Source organism: Lycorma delicatula, chromosome 3, assembly GCF_047948215.1.
Source record: "Lycorma delicatula isolate Av1 chromosome 3, ASM4794821v1, whole genome shotgun sequence".
In the NCBI taxonomy this organism is placed as follows: domain Eukaryota; kingdom Metazoa; phylum Arthropoda; class Insecta; order Hemiptera; family Fulgoridae; genus Lycorma; species Lycorma delicatula.
Window position 1 is genome coordinate 185817161 of NC_134457.1, and position 22598 is coordinate 185839758.

The 22598-nt window shown below is 29.2% G+C and overlaps 1 protein-coding gene across 1 annotated transcript in view; it reads right to left on the reverse strand.

Moving 5' to 3' along the window:
• LOC142322280 (alpha-amylase-related protein-like) overlaps window positions 1–22598 on the reverse strand; it is a 60218-nt gene that overhangs the window by 6330 nt on the left and 31290 nt on the right. The window contains exons 6-9 of the mRNA XM_075361188.1: window positions 18625–18750; window positions 14485–14636; window positions 11459–11654; window positions 1463–1599 (exon numbers count right to left, since the gene is read on the reverse strand). Of these exons, the coding sequence (XP_075217303.1) occupies window positions 1463–1599; window positions 11459–11654; window positions 14485–14636; window positions 18625–18750 (611 nt within the window). The remainder of the gene's footprint in view (window positions 1–1462; window positions 1600–11458; window positions 11655–14484; window positions 14637–18624; window positions 18751–22598) is intronic.

Below are 22598 nucleotides of genomic sequence, written 5' to 3' on the forward strand. Positions count from 1 at the left end.
AAAGTGTGATCTTTGTAAGTAATATACTTTGTCCCTTTATAAATCAAAGCAATTAATAGTTCAAGCTTTCATTATGATTTGAAAACCCATAGGTAAATGTATCATACATATTTGTGGAAAACTAAAAAGTTGATTCTAACTAAAAAGTTAAAACTATAATACTGGCTTTGGAAGCCCTGTTACTGATAAATGTTCAGCTGTACTACTACAATTAATAAATAGCACAACTTAATTAAAAATACTGGTTTTTAGAGTTATCCACATGAAAGATTATTAAATGTATTCTATTATACAGTGCAAAAAAATTTGATAATAATTATTAATTATGACTACCAGAAAAATCTTGTGTAAACCAAAAGCACACTATTATATAAATTGGTTATGTTTCACAATCTTTGATATTATGATTGATATTGATTTTATCTACAATAGTTTTTACTTTCATTTCATAACAACCTGTTGCTATAAGTTTTCAGACAGTTTAATTAAGTCTATATTCATTTAAATTTGAAAATAATTAACAATAAAAATTAAATTATTCAGCATTTTCTGATATTATTTTTTAGAATAACTTCACTTTTACATTGTACAGTTTACTCTTTACTGAAAATTTTCATTAAGTGCGAATTAAAGAATAAAAAAAATAGTAAGCACTATTTATAAATTATAACTGTATATCAGGTGACATAATCATATGATAACAGATAACCCTATATAAGATCAGTTAATCCCAAAAATGCCATTTCCATTAACTGATATCTTATGTATTTAATTCATGATATATGATATCATTTAATACATGTTACTCATGGATTTAATTATTTGTTTTAAAACTTTTAATAAAATTAACAATTTCAGCTTTACAAAGAATCTGCTTACAATTTTCCAAATCTCAATTATTATTATTTTCAATGAGATTACACTATTAAAAACTTAAATAAAGGCACCAGACACATGCTTCACATTTGAAATTAAATTGATGTTCTACAGTCCTTACGCCTCTTTTATACTGCTAAGAGCAGTATAAAAGTTATGTAATATGTTCAGACATATATGCATGTTCGAACATGACACTTTCACAGCAAATATTATGCAAGCAGACCAAATTACAAGAAGCACATATACATCAAGTTGGAACTTGTAAATTCCTCATGTTTGTACACTTCATACATGCATATTCATACCCATTGCTATCAACAGAACTAAATAGTTTTAACTAGGTTTCATTGGGATGTGGTTGGGGCATGAAATATTGATTATATATATATATTTTTTTTAATTTTTGGGAATCATGAAGCTAAAGAGGTAGGGAATCACTGCATTAGAGTAATGAAAAATTATAATAGGGTAAAGATACAAAGCAAGGTACGGCAAAAATATTTATCGGTACAAACAAATAATTAATAAGTATAATTTACAAAGTACTGAAAAAAGAAATATATATGTATATAAATTTATTTACCTGAACTTCTTTATCAAAAGGTATATGCTCTTGAAAATTATTAAACGCAACAAACCCAATATCTCCTACACAGTATGTTATCTGATATTCACCATGATCAATAAAATTTGTAATAGGTGGGAATTCACCATTATTCTCTAAAACAAACATATAAAAATTCAACTGATGCACATAGAAAGAAACATTGATAAATTCTGTAAATATACTTTAATAACAAAGATTTCAGCATTGTCTCGGTAAACCCCATTCCTTATAGTGTTTCTGTAACACTTGGAATGTCTTGAAATCCTAGAAATTAACGTTAACTAAGGAAAATATATCAATCGCCAAAACCATTTTAAACTGGTTTCCATACATTACTGAATCTAAACAACACGTGGTGCAATCTCATTACATGCTGTTAGTGTTTATTAATGTTTAATGACTAAACAATTTGATGTCACCTAAAACTGAAAGCATTAATCTGAGCAAATAGATGGGATAGAAATTGCAAAAAAAAAATTTTATTAAATTCATAATTTACAGTCACTTTTATTAAGCTATTATTTACTGAAATTTAGTATCATTCTCCAAACTGTCATAGTAACAAATAGTTTAATATAAATTATGTATGTAGTGTTTTTCTTTTCAAATATCACAAAGTATTATCAAGATTATTTTTTTTTTTATAAACAAAAAATTACATGTCATCAAGTAAGAGTAAAAATCTTTGTTTAGGCTCTGATTACACCCAGCACTTTGTCTTCATTCTATCATTTTCATTAATGAAACTGAACTAGAACATCAACTTTGTTAACCTCTTCCATGACAATTTATTTTTTTTTAAATACCCGTTTTTTAGCAGTTTCTAGCATCTTCATTTGTTGTGTAAAAATTTAAAAAAATAAAATCATTTCTTTTTAAGTCGCTTATAAAGGGGCTTAAGTTAATGTACACACGTGCCATTGCACATACTAAGTACTATTCAGATAAGGTTTTAAAAACTGCAATGTACTTTTACTGCTGCTAAATTCATTTGTAAGCTATTTTGAAATTAATTTTATTACAAAGTAAAAGATGGAATTATGGTATCAATATAAACATATATATACAAAAAAAAAGATATATATGATTTTAAAATATTTCAATAATATAAAATGATTTCTAACATGATGAAATTGCTTTCCTATTTGTAACAGTCTATTTTTTGTTCTCGGCTACAAAGTAAAATAGCAATTTACCAAAAAAATTAAGTTAAAAAAAATGTCTAAAATGTTTGTAAATATTATAAAGAAATAAATGTAATCTTATATTCCAAACGCATGAAAAAAAATATTCTTCTAACACAAGTTACTTCAGGTCCTAGAACATTTATATAACATTACACAATTAATATTTACACACTAAACTTTACAAACATAGAAATCAAGAATGAAAATTCTTCATACAGCCTGGATATATTAGTATGTCACATCTTATATAGAAATATGTTCTGCGATAGCAATTTTTGTCATGACATCTTGGTGCATTTGGAAGCTTTCTTTATTCTGGATAGTGACCTCCACTATCAAGTTGCAGTTCATCACACAACCAGAACAGGCTCTTCTCTTGATGTCCAATTCAAGCTCCTGGGACAATTTACCTCTCTTCTTAACGTTTTTGCAAATGTCGAATACAGTCTGGCAGATATCAATTTTAAAATTGACAAGTGACATTTCATTTTCCAAAATTGTTCTCTGGACAATCCAGGCATTTGCAATAGCCACATTCAAAATATGATTAAAAAAATCCTTTGATAATTTTTTTTATTTTTAATCCAGTGATCTAAGCCCCCCATGAACTAGTTATAATATCATCTCAACTATTCTTTTCTGTGTTCTTTCATAACAGGAGACTTTATCAAGCGGTTACTTTATATAAAGTCAACAGGTGACTTTATCAAGCCTGCATAGGATGACATTACCTTAACAAACTTGTTATCCAGCCAGCGGGTGACAGTAACATTTTTATTAGACATTGCACACTGGTTGTAAACCCTCTACCATCTATTGCTAGTGCTTTCATATCTATTAAGTTTTTTTGAGCTCCCACCAAGGTATTAGTTATGACAGTCCCAACAACATACATTGCAACAGTATCTCCAATTATGCCTAACTGTTGCTGTTACAGCTCTAGCTCCTTGGTATAACTCAAATTTTAAAACATAACCCTGGGCATTAGCTAGAGTCCAAACCTTAAAAACCCAATTTTTTTTATTTTGATCTGGTGTTTATTTTGCTTCTTCCTTTACAAGGAATTGCCATTTCATCCACAGCAATAAGTTCTGAGAAAGACATAATAGACTGAAATGCATTATTGAAAATATCCATTGCAGGGCAAATTTTTATAAAAATATCTTTATTATAGAATTGTTATCAATAAAATAAAAATCTTTTTAATTTATCAAACCATTTTATACGCATTGCATCAGCAATAAATGGTAAACTTATCAAAGGATTAGATGACCAGCACATCCTATACAGAGGAAGATAGGGCAATACTTTGACAACTCATTCTAGAGGTTAAAAATAAGAAAAAATTCATATAAACATACGTCCAACAACGCTTCGTTAGCAAGTTATACAGGGTGATAGATTTCGCCCGAGTTTCAGTTCCTACGGCAAAATTAAGGCTGTCTGAAATTCTGGGAAGGTCAATTAAGGGGCAAATTCAATTGTTTCTTATGGTTTTTGAGCTGGGAAATCGAAACAAATAGGTCCCAGAACTGTATCTCTCTTAGTTTCTAAGATATCCCATGTAAAACGCCAAAAATAGGGTAAAAAAAACACATTTTTTTACGTTTGACGTACAATAACATTATTAAATTGGCAATAAATCATAAATTTTTTAAACATACATTGTAGAGAATTTAAGTATAAGAAGATTGATATAAATACTGTCAACAGAAAACAAATAAAATTTTAAACATGTCGACTTTTATTAACAACAAAACAGATTAATTTTTAACAGATTGAAAACACATTTTCGTTATGTACAGTAGAAAATAACTGGAGGAAGAAAGAATACTTACTGATTTTTTTTTTTTATGATAATGATAAAATGCTGCTTACAAGTAGTATTTCATGTGGTTTAATAACTTTCAGAAATTCCATCGTTGTGTTCAATGCACTTTTCAACGCGTTGTATTAGATTTTGTGTTGTCAGTATCTTTGCGTTCCTTGATTATAGCTGCAGCGTTGAGAATGCGAGCAATCGCGTGTGTCTACTTTTTGCTTGTAAACCTCTTTTTTCAACCATCCCCACAAACAATAATCCAACGGAGTGAGGTCTGGGGATCTCGGTGGCCAATTAACCAGCCCTCCACGTACTATCCATTTACCAGTAAACTTTTCATCAAGACATTGCCTTATTTCATTAGTGAAATGTGTAGGAGCTCCATCAAGTTGGTAATACATTTCAATTCGTTTTTCTACGGGGATATTTTCCAGCAATATAATAAATTCACTACGTAAAAATTCCAGATAATTTCTCCCTGTGACACGATGTTGTAGTATGAAAGGACCAATTAATTGGTCATCTATGATACCACACCAAACATTCACTGAAAATCGTTGCTGCAAATTTTTTTTCCACTGAAGCATATGGGTTTTCTTCAAAACACCGATACGCATTCCGTGTGTTGTCTATTCCGTTATGAGTGAAAGTAGCTTCATCCAAAAATAGTATAAATGGAATTAAATGTTGATTCCTTTTAACCCACTGGCAGAACTGCAGCCGGCTGGCGTAATCACCAGGCTGGAGATGCTTCCTTTCTGAATATGAAAAGGATGCAATCCATTTAATGACCTCCATACTCTACTTTGTGAAATATTGAGCCGTGTTGCAAATCGTGTGCTCGTTGCCGGACTACGTTGAACCATCAGCAGAATGTTTTCACCTTCATCAGCGTGATTTGCTTGTCGTTCAGATGAAATATGAGTGCTGGGAAGTGTACCATTCTCTCGAAGATTATTAAAAATTCTACTAAATACTTCACGATTTGGTACAACACGACCAGTATACCTATGTCGGTATTCCGTAACCGCTGCCGCAGCAATTCCATTACAAAATCCATACATGAAAATCATGTCGACATATTCAGCATTAGTGGATACACGGCATTTTTCAAAACAAAACTAAACAGAATTTCACACTTTTTAACAGACTTGATTTTTATGTACTGTAAAATGAATACAAAATTACACTTCTTAACAGTTTTCTGAAAATTTTACGATAAAAATTCGACGTCATACTGCAAACACGATTGATCAGCGAAAGGTTATTTAACACATACCACGATTAACTGACAACAATGAGTAATATTTAAACAAATTGTGATGAAAAAAATCAGTGTTGCCAGCTTGTTTTCCGTAGGTCTAAAATTATTGTACCTACTAGACACATTTGGTCTCTTTTTTTGTAGCATTTTCTTCTAAGTTTTCGTCGGTTTTGTTGCTAATAAGAGTCGACAAGTTTAAAATTTTATTTGTTTTTTGTTGACATTATTTACATCAATCTTCTTATAATTAAATTCTCAACAATTTATGTTTAAAAAATGTATGATTTATTGCCAATTTAACAAGTTAAACACATACCATGACCTCCAAGAGTTTACTGCATAAAAATACTGCTATAACCTTTTACAAACTGAAGAAGCACATGTAAACTGGCTAAGAAACACTAAAATGTTATTGGTATCATATAACCCAAAGAGCAAATGAAAGAAAAGATTTAAACAACTAATAACTGCGTATTGACACTCTATAACTGGATAGAGGATCCCATGTATTGTAACTGGTAAAATTTGAAGCATAAACAAACGCCAACAAATGAGTAGTAGAACTAAAATGAAACGGCGCATGCGCGGAGGTAAGTGTAAGAGTATTTTACATCATACGAGGTCTCCTATCCAATTTATAGAAGAATGAAGAGGTCATCGGTAGGAGAAAAGGAAGAAGAAAGAAGACCCTCTACGCGACCCAACGTCACGGACAGGAGTCCGGAAAAGAGCCCAGCGGAGATGCACCATGAAGGGCAGTCGTCAAAGAAGTGCTTCTACTTAATCTTTTCTTTTAACTTACAATTAAATTAAATCAGCAATTGCGGCTTCCTCCGGAGAAGGGAGCGCATTGCTCCCTCCAAATAACTAATGCCCCCTTCTGGCGTATTCCTGCTAGCCAAAAAGGACTTCAGTGGACGGACTGAAGGGGAATCACGTAGGGAGCACGGGTTTTAAAAGCCTAGCCTCCTGCGGTCAGACCCAAAAATGGATGTGAGAACGCTGGACTCATACGGATATGGAACGCTATACAAAAATCCATCCATAAAACTAAAAGAAACCATTAAAATAAACCCCTAAACACGACCGATTAATAGATAGATATAGCAGCTAGGGACACTGTCCAGGCTCTGCATTTTCGAAGGGAGAAATGAAACTCCTGCCACTATTGCGTTCCGTTCCGTTTATAGAGATCAGTGGTATTAACATACCGGCATCATGTGTGCCAGTGCCCGGTAAAAGTTTAATGTTTGAAAACTATTTTATTGTAATAAGAATATTAATTTTTTAACAGCACTGAACAGCTGTTTTACGGAAATAGCTATGGTAGAACTATCGGTACGTAACTTGGCACAAAAAATTACTAGCATTCAATAAATATTTGGCATAGTACGTTAACCAAAAATACATACATACAAATTAAAACTAGTTTGGTATCCCAATTAATATTATTATTTTAAAGTACTTTATTTTTTTGTACAATTTTACTACTGCAGCTAACCATTTTATCATATCGTTTTTTAAAGAGTTAAAATTTTGCTGCTTTTGTAGCAGAACGTTATGACACGATGAGTTATCTAGAACCGACTGAGGTGGCAAGTTGGGAATACACTTTCCCGTAACGATTTCGTGTACTTTTCGGAATCGATCTATTTGAGATAATCTCCTTTCTTATTTACTCATACATTTTAAAGCATTGTTAATAAATCCTGTATTACAGTTGGCATGAACATTTATTAATAGTGAGCCTTGGATACCGGTGTTTTCAGTCCCCCATGAAGGTTTGTTCTATCTACCCACAATTTGGTGTCGCATGACTACTGTGAATATAGGTTTCATCTGTGTATACAATCGGTCTTCCTTCTGCGCGAAACAGGGAAATTTGTTTAGAAATTTCATTTTAATGTCATGCCGTTCCATGAGTATTTTCCGGTCGTCTTCTGTTTTTTCCATCTAAATTCCATTTTACGTATTATTCTCCTTAAAGATCTTAAACTCCCCTTGGAATTAATTTCACTTTCACGGGCTTTTTGCATAATTCTCTTCACAGTAGGAAGGATTTAATCGGTTACATAAAATTTATTTATTAAACGCCTCAAAGCATCCGTGTCAAACGAATCTAAATTGCACACAGTACTGGGGCGATTTACACGTTTTCTCGGCGAAACGAACACGGATTACTAATCGGATTTATTTGATTCCCTTCTGCTATAATTCTTCGGACCGTTCGTTTTGATACTTTTGTTGTTTGAACAACCGTATTCAGCACTTCAGTTTTCTTCACTATTCCGGTTTCGGCATTGCTTTGTAAAAAAAATTGTAAACATTGAATAAAATTTCCTTTGCCTGAATATGAACTACTGTACCTTCTCCTCCTAACTGGGCATTTTAAAAGAAAATTACTATATTGAAATATTATAAATTTAAATGACTGAATTCATGGCAAAGCTCTAAATAAAAACAACGCAAAATATTAAAAATAAATCACTAACAAATAGCTACTCACTACATTAAGTAAAATATACACTGCAATAAATGTTTTTACAATAACCACTTCTTGAACATATTTACAAGCAATATGTGGCATGATTCTTCACAGCACAATGATTACAGTATATTAAAAATAAGTAAATGAAATTTGTAGAATTGCGTGCTATGTTTACAACAGTTCAAAAATAGCACATAGTCATGTATTATTCTATTATTATTAGTTGCTATACAACAGGAAATAGACCTAGGTCACAACATCAATATATGATTGTAGAATAAAACTCAACAATTATATATGCTACAGCAAGTTTATGAAACCTCTTACCATAAATGACAGTGTTTTTAGTTTGCTTGTAGCAGAGGCCAATGCATGTAAAATGCTAGTAGATAGGCTTTCAGTCCCTGTGCCAACATATGTGCCAATACATTTAATGATGATATAGGATTTGGATTAATTAATAATGACAGCTGTTTTTTAATACTTAGTCATTTTTCCAAATAATAAACAACGCAGTACAGATTTCCCAGATACAATCATTTAATAGTAACAAAATAATCTGCAATTTTATTCCTAAACTAGCTAATCATTTTCATTTTTGCCAAATTCCTTTTCCTTGAAGTATTTTTAACAGTAACAATAGACTCAAGTAGTGCAGGTCAACATACTAAACTACACTCACCATGTATTAAAAAATTTATAACAAAAAATTTTCTTATCATAACTTACATTAACATTGAATATATAAGATATAGTTTCAGAGATGTTGAGTCTTCGTAAAAATTAAAAAAGTTTAAGATATAAAAAGCATTAAAGGTTGTGTTTACATATTGCTGATCTAATAAAACATTATGAAAAATAATATCTCAAAATCTAAAGTCATGGGCAATTGAACTTTTTGAGTTCAGTGGACCTTTGAAATCAAATTAAAATGTTTTAAAAACAGGTTTGCACAAAAAGAACATTTTTTGGGGTTACTTGGCAAATCGCAAACAGTGTCTGAAGTATGTTTAAAGCTAGTTAATAGGTTGAATCTTTGTATATGCTTAATGAAAATCTGACTGTCTGTTTCTGAACAGACAGTCTTTTGCAATCTTGAAATGTGATTGCAAAAAATATTTAATTAGAAAACAAATGAGTTTTACCAACATTTGATCAGCTGAATCTCCTAAACAGACGGGTTTAATAAGTGATAATTAAGAGTGAAAAGGTATTCTAAGCATATAGTTGGAAGTGATATTAAACATATCAATATATTTTTACAACTCTAAAAAGTTTTCCACTTAATTTTTGTCATTGAGGATGGTCAGGAAAAAAGTGAAAAAAGTTGCGACATTGAGTCTAAAAAACACTTTTTAATAATTTAGTTTGGTTTGTTACAATTTTAGAGATTGTCAGCCTAGTTAATACTTTACAGCACAATGGTACTCAGTTTATACAGTAAAACCTGAATTAACAGAATTTCACAGGACCAAAAATATTTTCCGTTGTGAACAGGATTCCATTAAATACAAGGATGAACTAGCAGACTGCACAGTTAAAAAGAAAAAATTATGGTAATGTACCAAAACCCTGTTTAATTTTCAGCAGTGGTTGTAGAGTAATTTGTTAGCGAATTCACAAGCACAAAATTAATATCTCATGTTAGCAGGTACAGAACAGTAAGCTGGATTTAAAACAATTTTCGTAGTTTAATTTAAAAAACTTTAAATTTAGATACTGATAATTTTGAAGAAAAACGAATTTCAGTACCTTAAAACTAATACACTAAAGTAAATTTAGTTTAAATTAATCTAAATGTACTTACTTGATTACTAATTATTATGTAATTTAGACTTTATTATAAGAAAAAAAAATTTGTAATTTATTTTCTACTGAACTTTTACTTTTAGCTACACTGTTTTTTTTGTCAACATTCTGGTTTTACAAATTACGTTAAACAACTCTGAATCATTGGCTGTAAGTGAAAATTCCTGAAGGTCTAATAGGTTGGATAACGCTGCACTGTATGATCTGGTTTATGTATCGTTCATTATTGTTCTAGTATTACTGTCCTAGTCATCAAATTGTTTTTGTCTTCGTCAGTTTTCTCTCGATGGTGGTCAATAAATTCTTCTATATTCTCTATGTTAGTCTCAGCCTCTATTAAGTTGTCCATGTTAACAAAACGTTCAGCAATTATATTTTCATAAGATTAAGCCCAGTTCAGTTCTTCCTGCAAGTCATCAAATGTTGTTGTAAGTTCCGTTTCTGTGGTTGTGTACAATTGAAAGTTTGCTTTTTGAAGCAAATGCTGATAGGCATTTAAATGCTCCGATAGCCAAATTATAGTGTCGAGCACTAATATAGATTCAGTAAGTTAAGTAGTTGATCGTGCCGTTTCAGTAGTTGCTACAGAGATTTCAGTAAAAATCTATGATAGTGTAATTTGAGACATTTAATTACACCCTGGTCCATAGGCAGCGTAACACTTGTCGTATTTGGTGGGAACCAAGCTAACTTATAATTAAACAAATAATTTATAATAATAATTCTCCATAATGGACGTTAATTATTTTTATTTTTGTAATATAAGGTTCAATTACTATCTCATATTTTTACTTATCTTTTTATAAAAAAAAGGTATTTTCTAAACTTTTTATGAATATTTTCAATTTTTATTCATGATTTTAGTAAAACTCTAATTAATTATGTAAAGACAATCTTTTTCATTTTTGAATTCAATAAATGTATAATAATATTTCATAGAGTAAATGTGTGATAATGATTTTACACACCATCCTTGATGTTCCCCTTACTTGCACAGTGATATATGATTTCTGATAAGGAAATCATATATTTTTACTGTGTACTTCATATGACCCCTATTATTGTTGCTATAAGAAAATTGTTAAAATTAATCTTTTTTGCATTAAAATTTTCTTGCTTTGAAGTGATTTTTGTATTAAATTCTTGTGCTTTAAAGAGTTAAAAATAAATAAATTTATTAATATAATAAAACATAATACCGTATTACAAAATTTTGTAATTATATGTGAATAAAAATATTATTAAAAAATCCATCTGAAACCAAATAGCTTGTATATATATTTGTGCATGTATGTATGTGTTGTTGTTGTTGTGTTGTATGCAACCAAATGTTTGAATTAAATTTTGTTAAAATCTGTTATAAAAGAACTCAAATTCAAAATGTTCTTTAAATGAAACTTACTGGATTTAACAAGCTTTCGGAAATCCACACCAGAGTAAATTTCACGTAAACGGTGTATGCCAGTAAATTTTTTTCCAGTTGTTTTCATTAAAATTTGACCACTACTGTCAATTCTCTCTGCAACCTTAGTAAATGTAAAACCTGATGTAATCAACGGTATACCATGTCCATGCGTTAACATAAATACAGTGGCCAGCTTTAAAGAAAAATATTTTTTAATTATTTCACTGTTAACAGAATAATTTCATTGCATTAATTATGTACAAGAATAAATTTATTGAATACTAGCTAATAACCAGCATTGCAGTGCCATCCAAAGAAAGAAAGTGTTTGTGTTTTAATTCTGTTTATTGAAGTGCTTTCAGATACACAATATTTTTTTGTTTTTCCGTCTGGTGTGTACACGAATAAATCAGAGGGTTTTCCAACGCTGAACAGGTCGTATACAGATGTACATGTGAGAAGCATGGATTTTCCAAATTTAGTCCACACATTTGTTGCAATTGTCCCTGTGCTTTGTTGATGATCATTGCAATTGCGAGTCGCATGGGAAACTGCAAACGTTTGAATTCGATTATCATATCTGTCTTTTTAATTTGTAAGGTGGACAATCCTAGTTATTGAGGCCTTTACTAAACGTCTTTGTTTAATTAATTGTTTCATTTCCAAAATAGTATGAAATTAATATAAATTACTAATATTACAGTAATAATGAAACAATCTAAATTAAATGTAATAATAACGTAAAAGATATTACATCAAGTAATGTTGTAGATATAATTGTTGTGATCCCTGGATGTATGAAGTTTGTTGTATATGAAGATTTTTGTGTATGAACATAGAATTGTCACCCAGCTTTATCCAGACTCTCACAATCTCGTATGAATTGTTGATTTGCAAACAGCTAACGGTCTATTAAGGAGACCAATGCATAAATTATGCCTGTTACCAAGCACATTTGATTAATGAAAATAATATATTTTCTTTTTATAATATTTTTAATATAAATATTTCATACATTTGTTTCATTTGATTGTATTTTTATAAAATATCTGTGAACATGATTAAAAATTACATATTGTATTAATTTAATTATGATTACATAACACGCAAATTTCTCATTTGTATTATTACGTACTTTGCCAATATGTTATTGTTATTTTTTCTTACAATTCATTACAAATTGTACATTTAACTCATTTATAATTGTAAAAAATCAGGTCTAAAAACAAAATCATATAACTCATATTATGGTTCATATTAATTTAATTCATATATCGTATGATTTTTGGCGGACAGCATGTTAAGACTCAGGGTTTTTTAAATGATATATTTAATTTTTAAATACTCTTATAAATGTTCACTTTTTGTTGCTCCTGTTTAAATGTTGGAGCTTTAATTTTTATTTAATATAGGACTTTTAAATTTAAAGATCTTCGGCTTCAATCAGATTTACTTGGCTCCAACATTAAGTGGCTGTTTACACTTCACTTGGCTCCTTTCTGATGCACTCAACTTTTTACAGTTGACATGGCTCTTTTCGGATGCACTCAGCTCCTGATGAATCAGTGGCAGCACCAACAATATATAAGCAAGCTCTTCACTTCATTACTGCCAATTTTACACCAGTTCTGTCGGTTCTACACCAGTCCAGTTCCAGTTCTACAGTTCTACAATTCAGTTCTAGTTCTATTCCAGTCATTTCACTTAAAGAAATATTTACAAATACAATGAAGCAGTTATAATTAATGTTATATTTCAATCATATTCAAACAATTAATGTTTTTATAAATATATAAAATACTTCAATCGCAATAAAATATTTATAATAATAAGAAATAAAGGCTTAAATTATTAAAAGAATCAGCGCCTCTTTTCAACAGTAGAGATATGTTATGTTGTAACTTAAGTTACTATTTAACTGTTAATAATTGATTAACAGAGTTAAAAGTATATTCTGAACATATAAATACAAAGCAGCCATATAAAATAAAATAAAAAATACATGTACAGTCATGCATCATATACTGTAATATAATTTCTATGCATAATTCTATTTCATAAAAATAAAAAAGATACAACTATAATCATGCATCATGTAATATCAACAATTTTCAAAATTTAAATTTTGGAATTTTTCAAAAACAGCGTGATGGAAAACTATTGATACAGATTCATTATCAGCAAAAAAAGAGATTCATTATCATTAAAAAGAGATTCAAGTATCACATGTTAAGAAATAGAACACAAAACACAAAATTGTTTATAAATGTTGTTACTACAACTAAATATTATCAAACCTCCCTGGTTGTACATTAAAAGTTTTGAATAGCTTTAGTCAAGCAAGTCTGGTCAGAATAAAAATGTTAGTGACAAAACTTAGTTAAAGTTTTGTATGATTATTCTTTCTGTTTTATTTACTTTATAAATGAATAATAAAAAAAGAAGAGAATAGATAAATGGTAAATTAAAACCTCATAAAATTTTTTAATACCAATTTTAATTGATCTTTGTTCAAAAGAGGAAAGCAAAACCAGAAAATGCTAGTAATTTACATTTTATAGTGTTATTTTTCTAAGTACTTTCTTGTATCAGCTTGTAATTTTACAGTAAAAATTGGGGAAGAAATTGAACACTTTTCTCTGCCAATGAGTTAATGTGTGTTACTTAGGTAAGGACAACTGCATTATTTGAATTAGTCATGCTGATTCTGCTTATTATGATGAGAAATTTTTTAAGGAAATAATTCAATTGATTTGAGATTTGGAGATGGATTCTTGCGTAGTTGCCATCAACTTTTTAGCGATATACTAACCTTTGGATCAGTAAGCTTGCAAAAATGCCAACTGGTCTTATTAGTATTATCTCCTTTATGAGAACCTGACAATCTTCTTTTTATCAGAATTATGATCTCAAAACATGACATACTGGTTCACACATGAATTACACCTGATTAATCAAATTGCTTAAATAAATCATGTGTACTTATAAACAGACATCTAATATCAATTATCAACACATTTTACCTTAAATGCTGTAAGCCCATCACTGTCATCTGTATTTATAAAGTCCCATCCATTTTCGGGAAAGGAAAACCCCCTATTAATATAATTAGCAGTTATAAAATTGTGAATGAATACAACTGAATTTTCACTTTCTTGCAAACTCCATGCTGTTCCTAAAACACAAACACAAATTGGAAAAATCTGAATAATTATCTGAAGCATTAGAATATTTATTAATATTATCTACAGAAAGTGGTTTATTTATGGTATTATTTCATTAAAGCAAATAAAAATGTACAAAGGTATTAAATAATTATAATGAAGGTAAGTTTGAGGAACATATTTTTTGTGAGAAATAAAAAATAAATAGCTGCTAAAATAGAATACAGTAAATTAATTATTAATGTATTAAAAATTGAATTATTGATTAATTAAAAATTACTCATGAAAATATAATATATTAATATTATTAAGACCTATGATAATAGCTAGAACAATAAACAAAAACAAAATTAACTAAACAAGCTTTTTTGACAGTATAGATAAATGTTCTTAGACATTTTTATCAAACACATCAACATATTCAAATCCATATGAACAAGTACAACTTCTGTATTGTCACAATTTGCCCTGTTTTTTTTTGACATTTTTTCTTATTGTTCACACATTATAAATTCCAAAATTATGACTCTTGCCTAACACGACTTATAATTTTGTAGTAGTACAATTTTTGACTATCCCTTTGGAAAATTAAGTCCAATTCATATAGTTCAGAGTAAGTGCCAAAAATGGTGCATATGTTTTACATGAGTGCCTCTGCCCCTAGACTGTTATAGCTTATTATTGTCACTATGTACATGTCTAACGATAATTTTCAATATGGATATATAGAAAAAGGTGAATTTCCATTAAATTTTATGAAAATCTTTAAGTAAGTTGTGAGTAGTATAATAGAAAACTGAAGATTGTGAAATAAAGAAAAAATAGCTACAGCTAATGATAAACAGATTCTCTTACATCACCTTAACAGTTCCATTTCATCCAACGAGCTAAATAATCCTAGATATTGTTTCCTCTGCATGCGCTGGGTAATGGAGTTGCAGTTGATGAAATTTAAAAAATACATCTTTAGATCAGACATCTAAATTGAATAAAGGCACATAAGTTGGACTATATAGAGCTATACTAGGGCTACAGCCCTACAACTTGGATTGGTTAGCTATATTTAGGTTGGGTAACTAATTAATTAGGTTAGGCACATGTTACTTTAGTAACTAATTGTGTGGCTCAAAGCTGTTTAAATCTCCAGCAATACATTTTTGGGCATATCAATTCCTCAAGATGCCAGTCAGTCTCAAGACTACAATATTCTATACTTATAATTAGATGAAAATGACTTCAGGTCATGGAGAGAATTCTGACTGAAAACTTTTGTGTATACCACATGACAGTTAATTTTGCCCTGCACTCTTGAACATTTGGCCAATTGTAGCAATGTCTGCATTGAGATTCTGTTATTAGCCTCAGAGATACCTTCTTATCCATGTCATAGTTAGTGATATGTTACAACACCAAAAATAGAGAAAACCTGATGAATTTTTACTGCAATTTTAATAGTACAAAAGATTCTTTAATTATATATGTATAAAAATCACTTAATGAAATGCCTAAGGCAATAAAAAAATCTATCACTTGAAATTACTAAAAACAGAATAAAAAGTTAAGTAAAAATAAAATCTTAACTTAAATGACTATTTTCAGTTTATTTCTGGTACTGTGGTGTAACTAATTTCTAATCATTGTGTAATTAATTGATAACTAGTCATAAATTTTTTTATTATTTTTTGATTATGATTAAAAATTTCTACATTTTAGAAATTAACATCTTAATATTGATATTATTTCTCAAAGTTTTAGAACAAACTAATATTTTTAGAAAATTTAGTTGAAATTCGTTAATTACGTGTTTTTATTATTGTTTTAAATTATTTATTTTATTTACTTTGATATTTGTGATATGTGTATATGTAGATTATAAATAAGTGTATATATATATGTGTGTATATATATATATATGTATATATATATATATATATATATATATATATATATATATATATATATATATAATATAATATATAATATATATATATATATATGGAATATATATATATATATTTATTTATAAGAATGATTTTTCTAAAGACAATAATTATAAGGTCCATATTCCTCTGTACAAATATATTGCATTTTTATAATCAAAACCAACTTCAACAACCAAAGTACAGAATTACAAAGTAAATGAAGTGACACCTGTATATAAGATATATTTATTTAAAATTTCCTATCAAACATAAAAATTTTTAAATTAAAATTACAATCATATATACCAAAACCTATGAAGTCAATTAAATAAAATAACTACATATATAAAAGTATGACATCATAATTAAAAAATTTAGAATTATAATTAAATTTAAAAATAAAATAAATAGAAAATTTATACTATTATACTATATAACCTGGCCAGCCAGTGTTATATTACTGAATGGATTTGAATTAAGTTATTTATATACATTATGATTATATCTATTTTTATCTAAAAACGTGCTGCTATCTGTTGCTGTTTTCATGAGAGTGTCATGTTCATAATCTGTCGAAAGTTGATCAAGTTGGAAGTTCTTTTATATTTATATATATAAAATCTCTCCAAAATGTTCAAACTTTTACTATTAGTATTTAGATTAATTTTTTTGATTTCCATTATGTCTAAATTTGTTCGACATCAGATACAGTATGTTTGTTAATAATAAGGTGATCAGCAACATTAGATAAACTCAATTTATCATTTTTATAATTTCTAAGTGTTCTAAAAATCTAGTTTTAGAATACCTATTAGTTTTACTTATATATGTATGGTCACAATCATTACACTTTACATTACAAATTCTGCATGAATTGTGATTGTTATTTTTTTAATATTTTATTATATCATTGTCTTGTATGCAGGTTTAAATTTACTTTTATCATTAATATTATTTATATTTTCAACAACATTGTCAATGTATGAAAAAAAAAGTGTCACTTCATTTACTTCGTAATTCTGTACTCTGGTGTTCAAGTTGGTTTTTGATTATAAAATACAATATACGAGAATATATATATATAATCAAATTTGTATTATCTAGATTTAAATAATAATCCTTACATCTCATGTTCTTATAAGTTTCTTCAATAAAGATACAACTACTATTAAAGATAATTTTAGCCTTATCAAGATTCAAAGATACCACTTAAAGTGAAAATTAATGTAAAGAGTAAGTTCATCATTTTCTTGACATCGTTGAACAAAAGTGCTTATCCCAGCTTGTAAATTTAATTAACTTTTGACAACTTAATATAAAAATTTACTGGTTGAAGTCAAACTCAACAAACAGCAGTTTTTATCAAGATAGCATGAATGAGCGTCTTCTCTTCCACTCTAAAGTCAAATTTGACTACAAATTTCTGTCCCAAAAATGATTTTTAAGTGAAAAAATGTAGTTTTGATATTAATAAGGACATCCAGAAAGCATTAACAATCTTTTAAAAGCAGACTTTCAAAGAAATAGAAGAAGTATTGAGAACACAATATTTGTGTGCCAGAGAGCTATATTATATACATGGAAACGATATCCTTTTTATGATAGCCAAAAGGAGCTGTTGAATGAGTTTTTAATTATTTACAGCAGTACAAAGCAATTTACAGCAACGTAAAGTGTTTACAACTCAGCAATTCTTTACAGTTTATTTTATTAAAATCTGGAATAACTGAGGAGGAGTGGAAGTTTCTAAAACAATTCAGATTTTTAAACCAGAAACTATGCTGTTGATGTTGGTATATACAATGATTTATAAATAAACAAATCTTTCTTTAAAAAATTTTACTTGAAACTTCCATTCCTCATGCTGGTTACCATTTTTAAACAATAAAATATTAACACATTTAACAAAAGTAACAAATAAATGTTGGAAAAATACTATCAAAATTGTTTTAATCAAAATTAGGTGCATCATCTTCTCTAGAAAAAAGGGGGATAGATATTCAAATTATAAAATTTTGTAATAAAATGGAATAAAGAATTATAAGTCAAAAAATTCTGTGTAATAATACAATATTACCCCAGTTTTTGAAGTATGACAGTGGATTTTGTCTCTTCAAAAAGGTCCTGGACATTTCTGCAGCATATTTATAATCTGTTGCTCTGGTTCTTTCAGTATAATCTACAGCTTTAATAACACGCACAGCTAAGGGAAAAAAATGTTAGATATGTTTATCAGTATGAATTACATTTTCATAGAATTAAAAACCATAAGACTAAAATATTAAATACTAAATAAGTTAAAACTAACTGTAATTTACTGCATACAGTCTTGAAGGAGAGCCTAATTTGAAGTGTAAAAAGGTATTAACTTACATACATATAATTTAAATGGAGCTAATACTGTAACATAAAGCAGCTCATAAAAAGAAAAGTGTCAAGAAATTAATAGAGAGCCAAAGGTTTATTAAACTTAAAAGGACAGGTAAGACTTAAAAGGTAAAGGTAGAATTAATGGAAATAAATAAGAACCACTTTGGATAAACAAAGATATAAGAAATAAAAATAAAAATTATATATATATATATATATATACATATATTTGTTAAAAATTTATTTATTATATAATAATAATCAGGACCGTACCAACAAGGGATTGAAAACTGGATTTAACGGCGCGAAAATCTAAAGGGAGGTCGGAACGTGAAGCAAATATTTCTTATAACGAAAAATACAATGTTACCAATACATTTATTAAAGGTTTTATTCTAAGCTTAGACTTAAAAGGACCTTAGTGGGTACGTATTCATCCAGGTATTTTTTTTTTAGCCAACATTGTCGTTTTAAATTACGTTTAACTGTAAAGTCAATAATATAAATTAAAACATCTAATTAATAAAAAAATATATATATATAAATAAATTTACATTAGTATTTCATTGTGCACACCTGTACATAGAATCTTGTAACTCTTTCGAAAATAAAAAAAATTAAAAAAACTTGTGAAAGTATGTAATTTAATTTATAAATTGTGCTGGATTCCCATGTTAAACATCAACTATTTATCCCCGAAAATTCAAAATTAATTTATAAAATCTTTCAACGTCAAAGGTATGCGAAATAATAATAAAAAAAATAATAAAATAAATTCAGCGGGAAAAATATTATAGTATAATTTTAGACAGCACCCGAGATATTTTACACAAAGATTAATTACTAGAAATTATAAGATATGATGAGTATTCCGATGGAAATATACTGTGGAAGAAATATTCGTAGAGTTTATAAACACACCAAAGAAAACTGAGGAAGGAATTGCAACTGAAATTAAGAAAACGCTGATCAAAAATGGGTTACTAATCGAAAATATTCGTGGCCAGGGCTATGACAACGAAACAAATATGTCTGGCAAATATAAAGGTGTATAAAAAATATCTCGCTCGCAAGATATATCCCATGTTCGCACAGTACAAATCTTGTAGGTGTTTATGCAGCATCATGTTGATATCACAAAGTTTTTTAATGCTATACTAGAACTTTCAAATTTATTTTCTGCTTCTACTAGTAGATGGGAAAATTTATCCCCTATTACTAAAATTAGCCTCAAAATGCATTCCGATAAGAGATGGTGCTCTAAAGCATATACAGTCAAGGTCGGTTTGATCGATTTGAGGATATCATTTCAGTCTTGAAAAATATGAAAGACGATCCTTTTACTGGCTCGCATTCGCTTCCTGAATCGCTGTACAAGCAGATGTTGAACTATAAGTTTCTTATATTTTTGGATCTTTGGAATCTGGTACTATAAATGCGTTAAACAATGTCAATATATTACTTCAGAAGAGAGATTAAGATATTTATAGATCGTAGATCAAATTTCCATAAAGATTGTTGATTTTTAAGACAAATTATGCATTAATACCAAACCAGATAAAAGAAAATATAAAAAGAAGAAAATGAGAGATGAACTTGCCGATGATGAATCGCTGAAATTTATATTTTGTTACAATGTGTTACAGCGTTGTAGATGCTGTAATAATACAATCGGAAGAACGCTTTCACTGCATTCGACAGATTGCGGAAGAGTTCTATTTTTTAACCGAGAAAGATATAATTTCATCGTCAATTGAAATTGAAGAAAAATTTATTGTCGGTAGTAGACCCAGAAATAAACAAAAATAAGTTCATAAATGAATTGAAGTGTTTTATATATCAAATAAAAAATTTATTGGAAAATAAAAATCCGAGCACTATTTATCATGCGGTTATTTTGAATATATAAATGAATGGGATTTAGAAGAAGCATATTCAAGTATTGCACAAGCTTTAAGCATACTTCTGACAACGCTAGCGACAGTAGCTTCGGCCAAAAGACGTTTTAGCAAATTAAAAATAATCAAAAATTGAGATAAACAAGTAATCAAGTTCGTACTTCAGATTTAAGCCTTTTGTTAGTAGAACATAAATTAGTAAGCGATTTGAAATTCAACGATACCGTTAATGATTTCACTAATTCAAAAGTGAGAAAAATAAAATTATAGAGGCATTTTTTATTTAAATTTGAAGTATGAATAATTAATTAATACCATGAATAAAAGTTACGTTTTATTGTAAATTTATATTTTACATTATTATTGTTTTAAAAAATGCTTCATTTTGAACTATTTAATTTTATTGCAATAGATAATTTTCATTACAAAATTATTTCTTTAAACATGTTTTTTCTATTTAGCTATTTAATAAAATCCCTTTCGGCACGCCGGAAGGCGGAGGTAGATTTCACCGGCGGTAAGTAGGAGATAAACAAGATTTTCACCTTAAAGTTAAGAAAAACATTAAATTTATTCAATACGACAATAGTTGCATGTGAAAAAAGTTTCACATGTTTAGCATACGACAAGCCCCATCTATTTACGTACAATTCCAGCAAGTTTTGATCATCCCTTGCCGTAAGGGTTGGTCATATCAAAAATTGTTTCAAACAATCGTTTTAGGTAATGTTTAGAGGACTAACGAACACTATCAACCAATTCGATACTGTGCCTATTAAGAGAGGTATGATTTTTTTTGTCTTCGAAATCCCCTTGGCCAATGGTTGGTGACATCAAAAAACGTTACTTAAATAAGTTAGGCCCTTACCCAAAGAATAATCGGAACTTTAAATGAATTCGATATTCTACTTAACAAGAAAGCTATAGCGATATTTTGTTTTTTCGAAAAAGCCCCCCTCACATTTCCACCCCTTGGTCCTATTTTGCCCATTAACGAACTCAACCGAGATTTTTGGTCGTTATATTTTATGTATCAATTTGAAAGTTATTGACGGAAAATTACGGCAGTTTCCGTGTCCACAAGAACCTTTGAACTGACGGTGGTTTTGAGTCTGGGGGATGTGAAACGCGAAAATATGTCGAAATTTTCTGGAAGTCGAATCATGGTACCTATACAACAGGTAACTTTCTAATGAAATCTACCTAAAAAGACATAAAGAGACGCCATATTTAATATTTTCCAAAATCATTGTTACGGCTCTGATATTAGTTATATATACAGGTGCGGCAGAACCGATTAAACGGTTAGGAAGTGTCAACGCTAGGGCGGTGTTGGGAAAGACCGGTAAATGTGGTCTCCCTCTTTTCCATTGGTGACCACGCTTCAGCAGCCAACGTGGTTTAGACCGGAGCTCATCGAAGTTTTGCCGTGCGCGCATATTTTGAAAACAGCCGATCTGTGATCGTGATGCAAAGAGCTTTTTTACAACGGTTCAACATTCCGCAGAACAATGCTGTTCCAAATACAAACACTATTCGGTCCTAGGTTTATACCCTGTAGTCTACTATTTAGTTTCATTAAATATTAAATCTTCAAATAACTATGACTTCTTTAACTGAAACTGAGAGAATAACTCCCTTGATGATGTACAAGTATGGTGACAGAGTTCAGTCTTTACAAAAAGTATGTGATTTATTTAATAAATTTCGAAACAGAGAATCAATAAATAAATCTACTGTGATCAACACAGTACAGTAATTTGAAGAAAGCGGTACTGTAAAG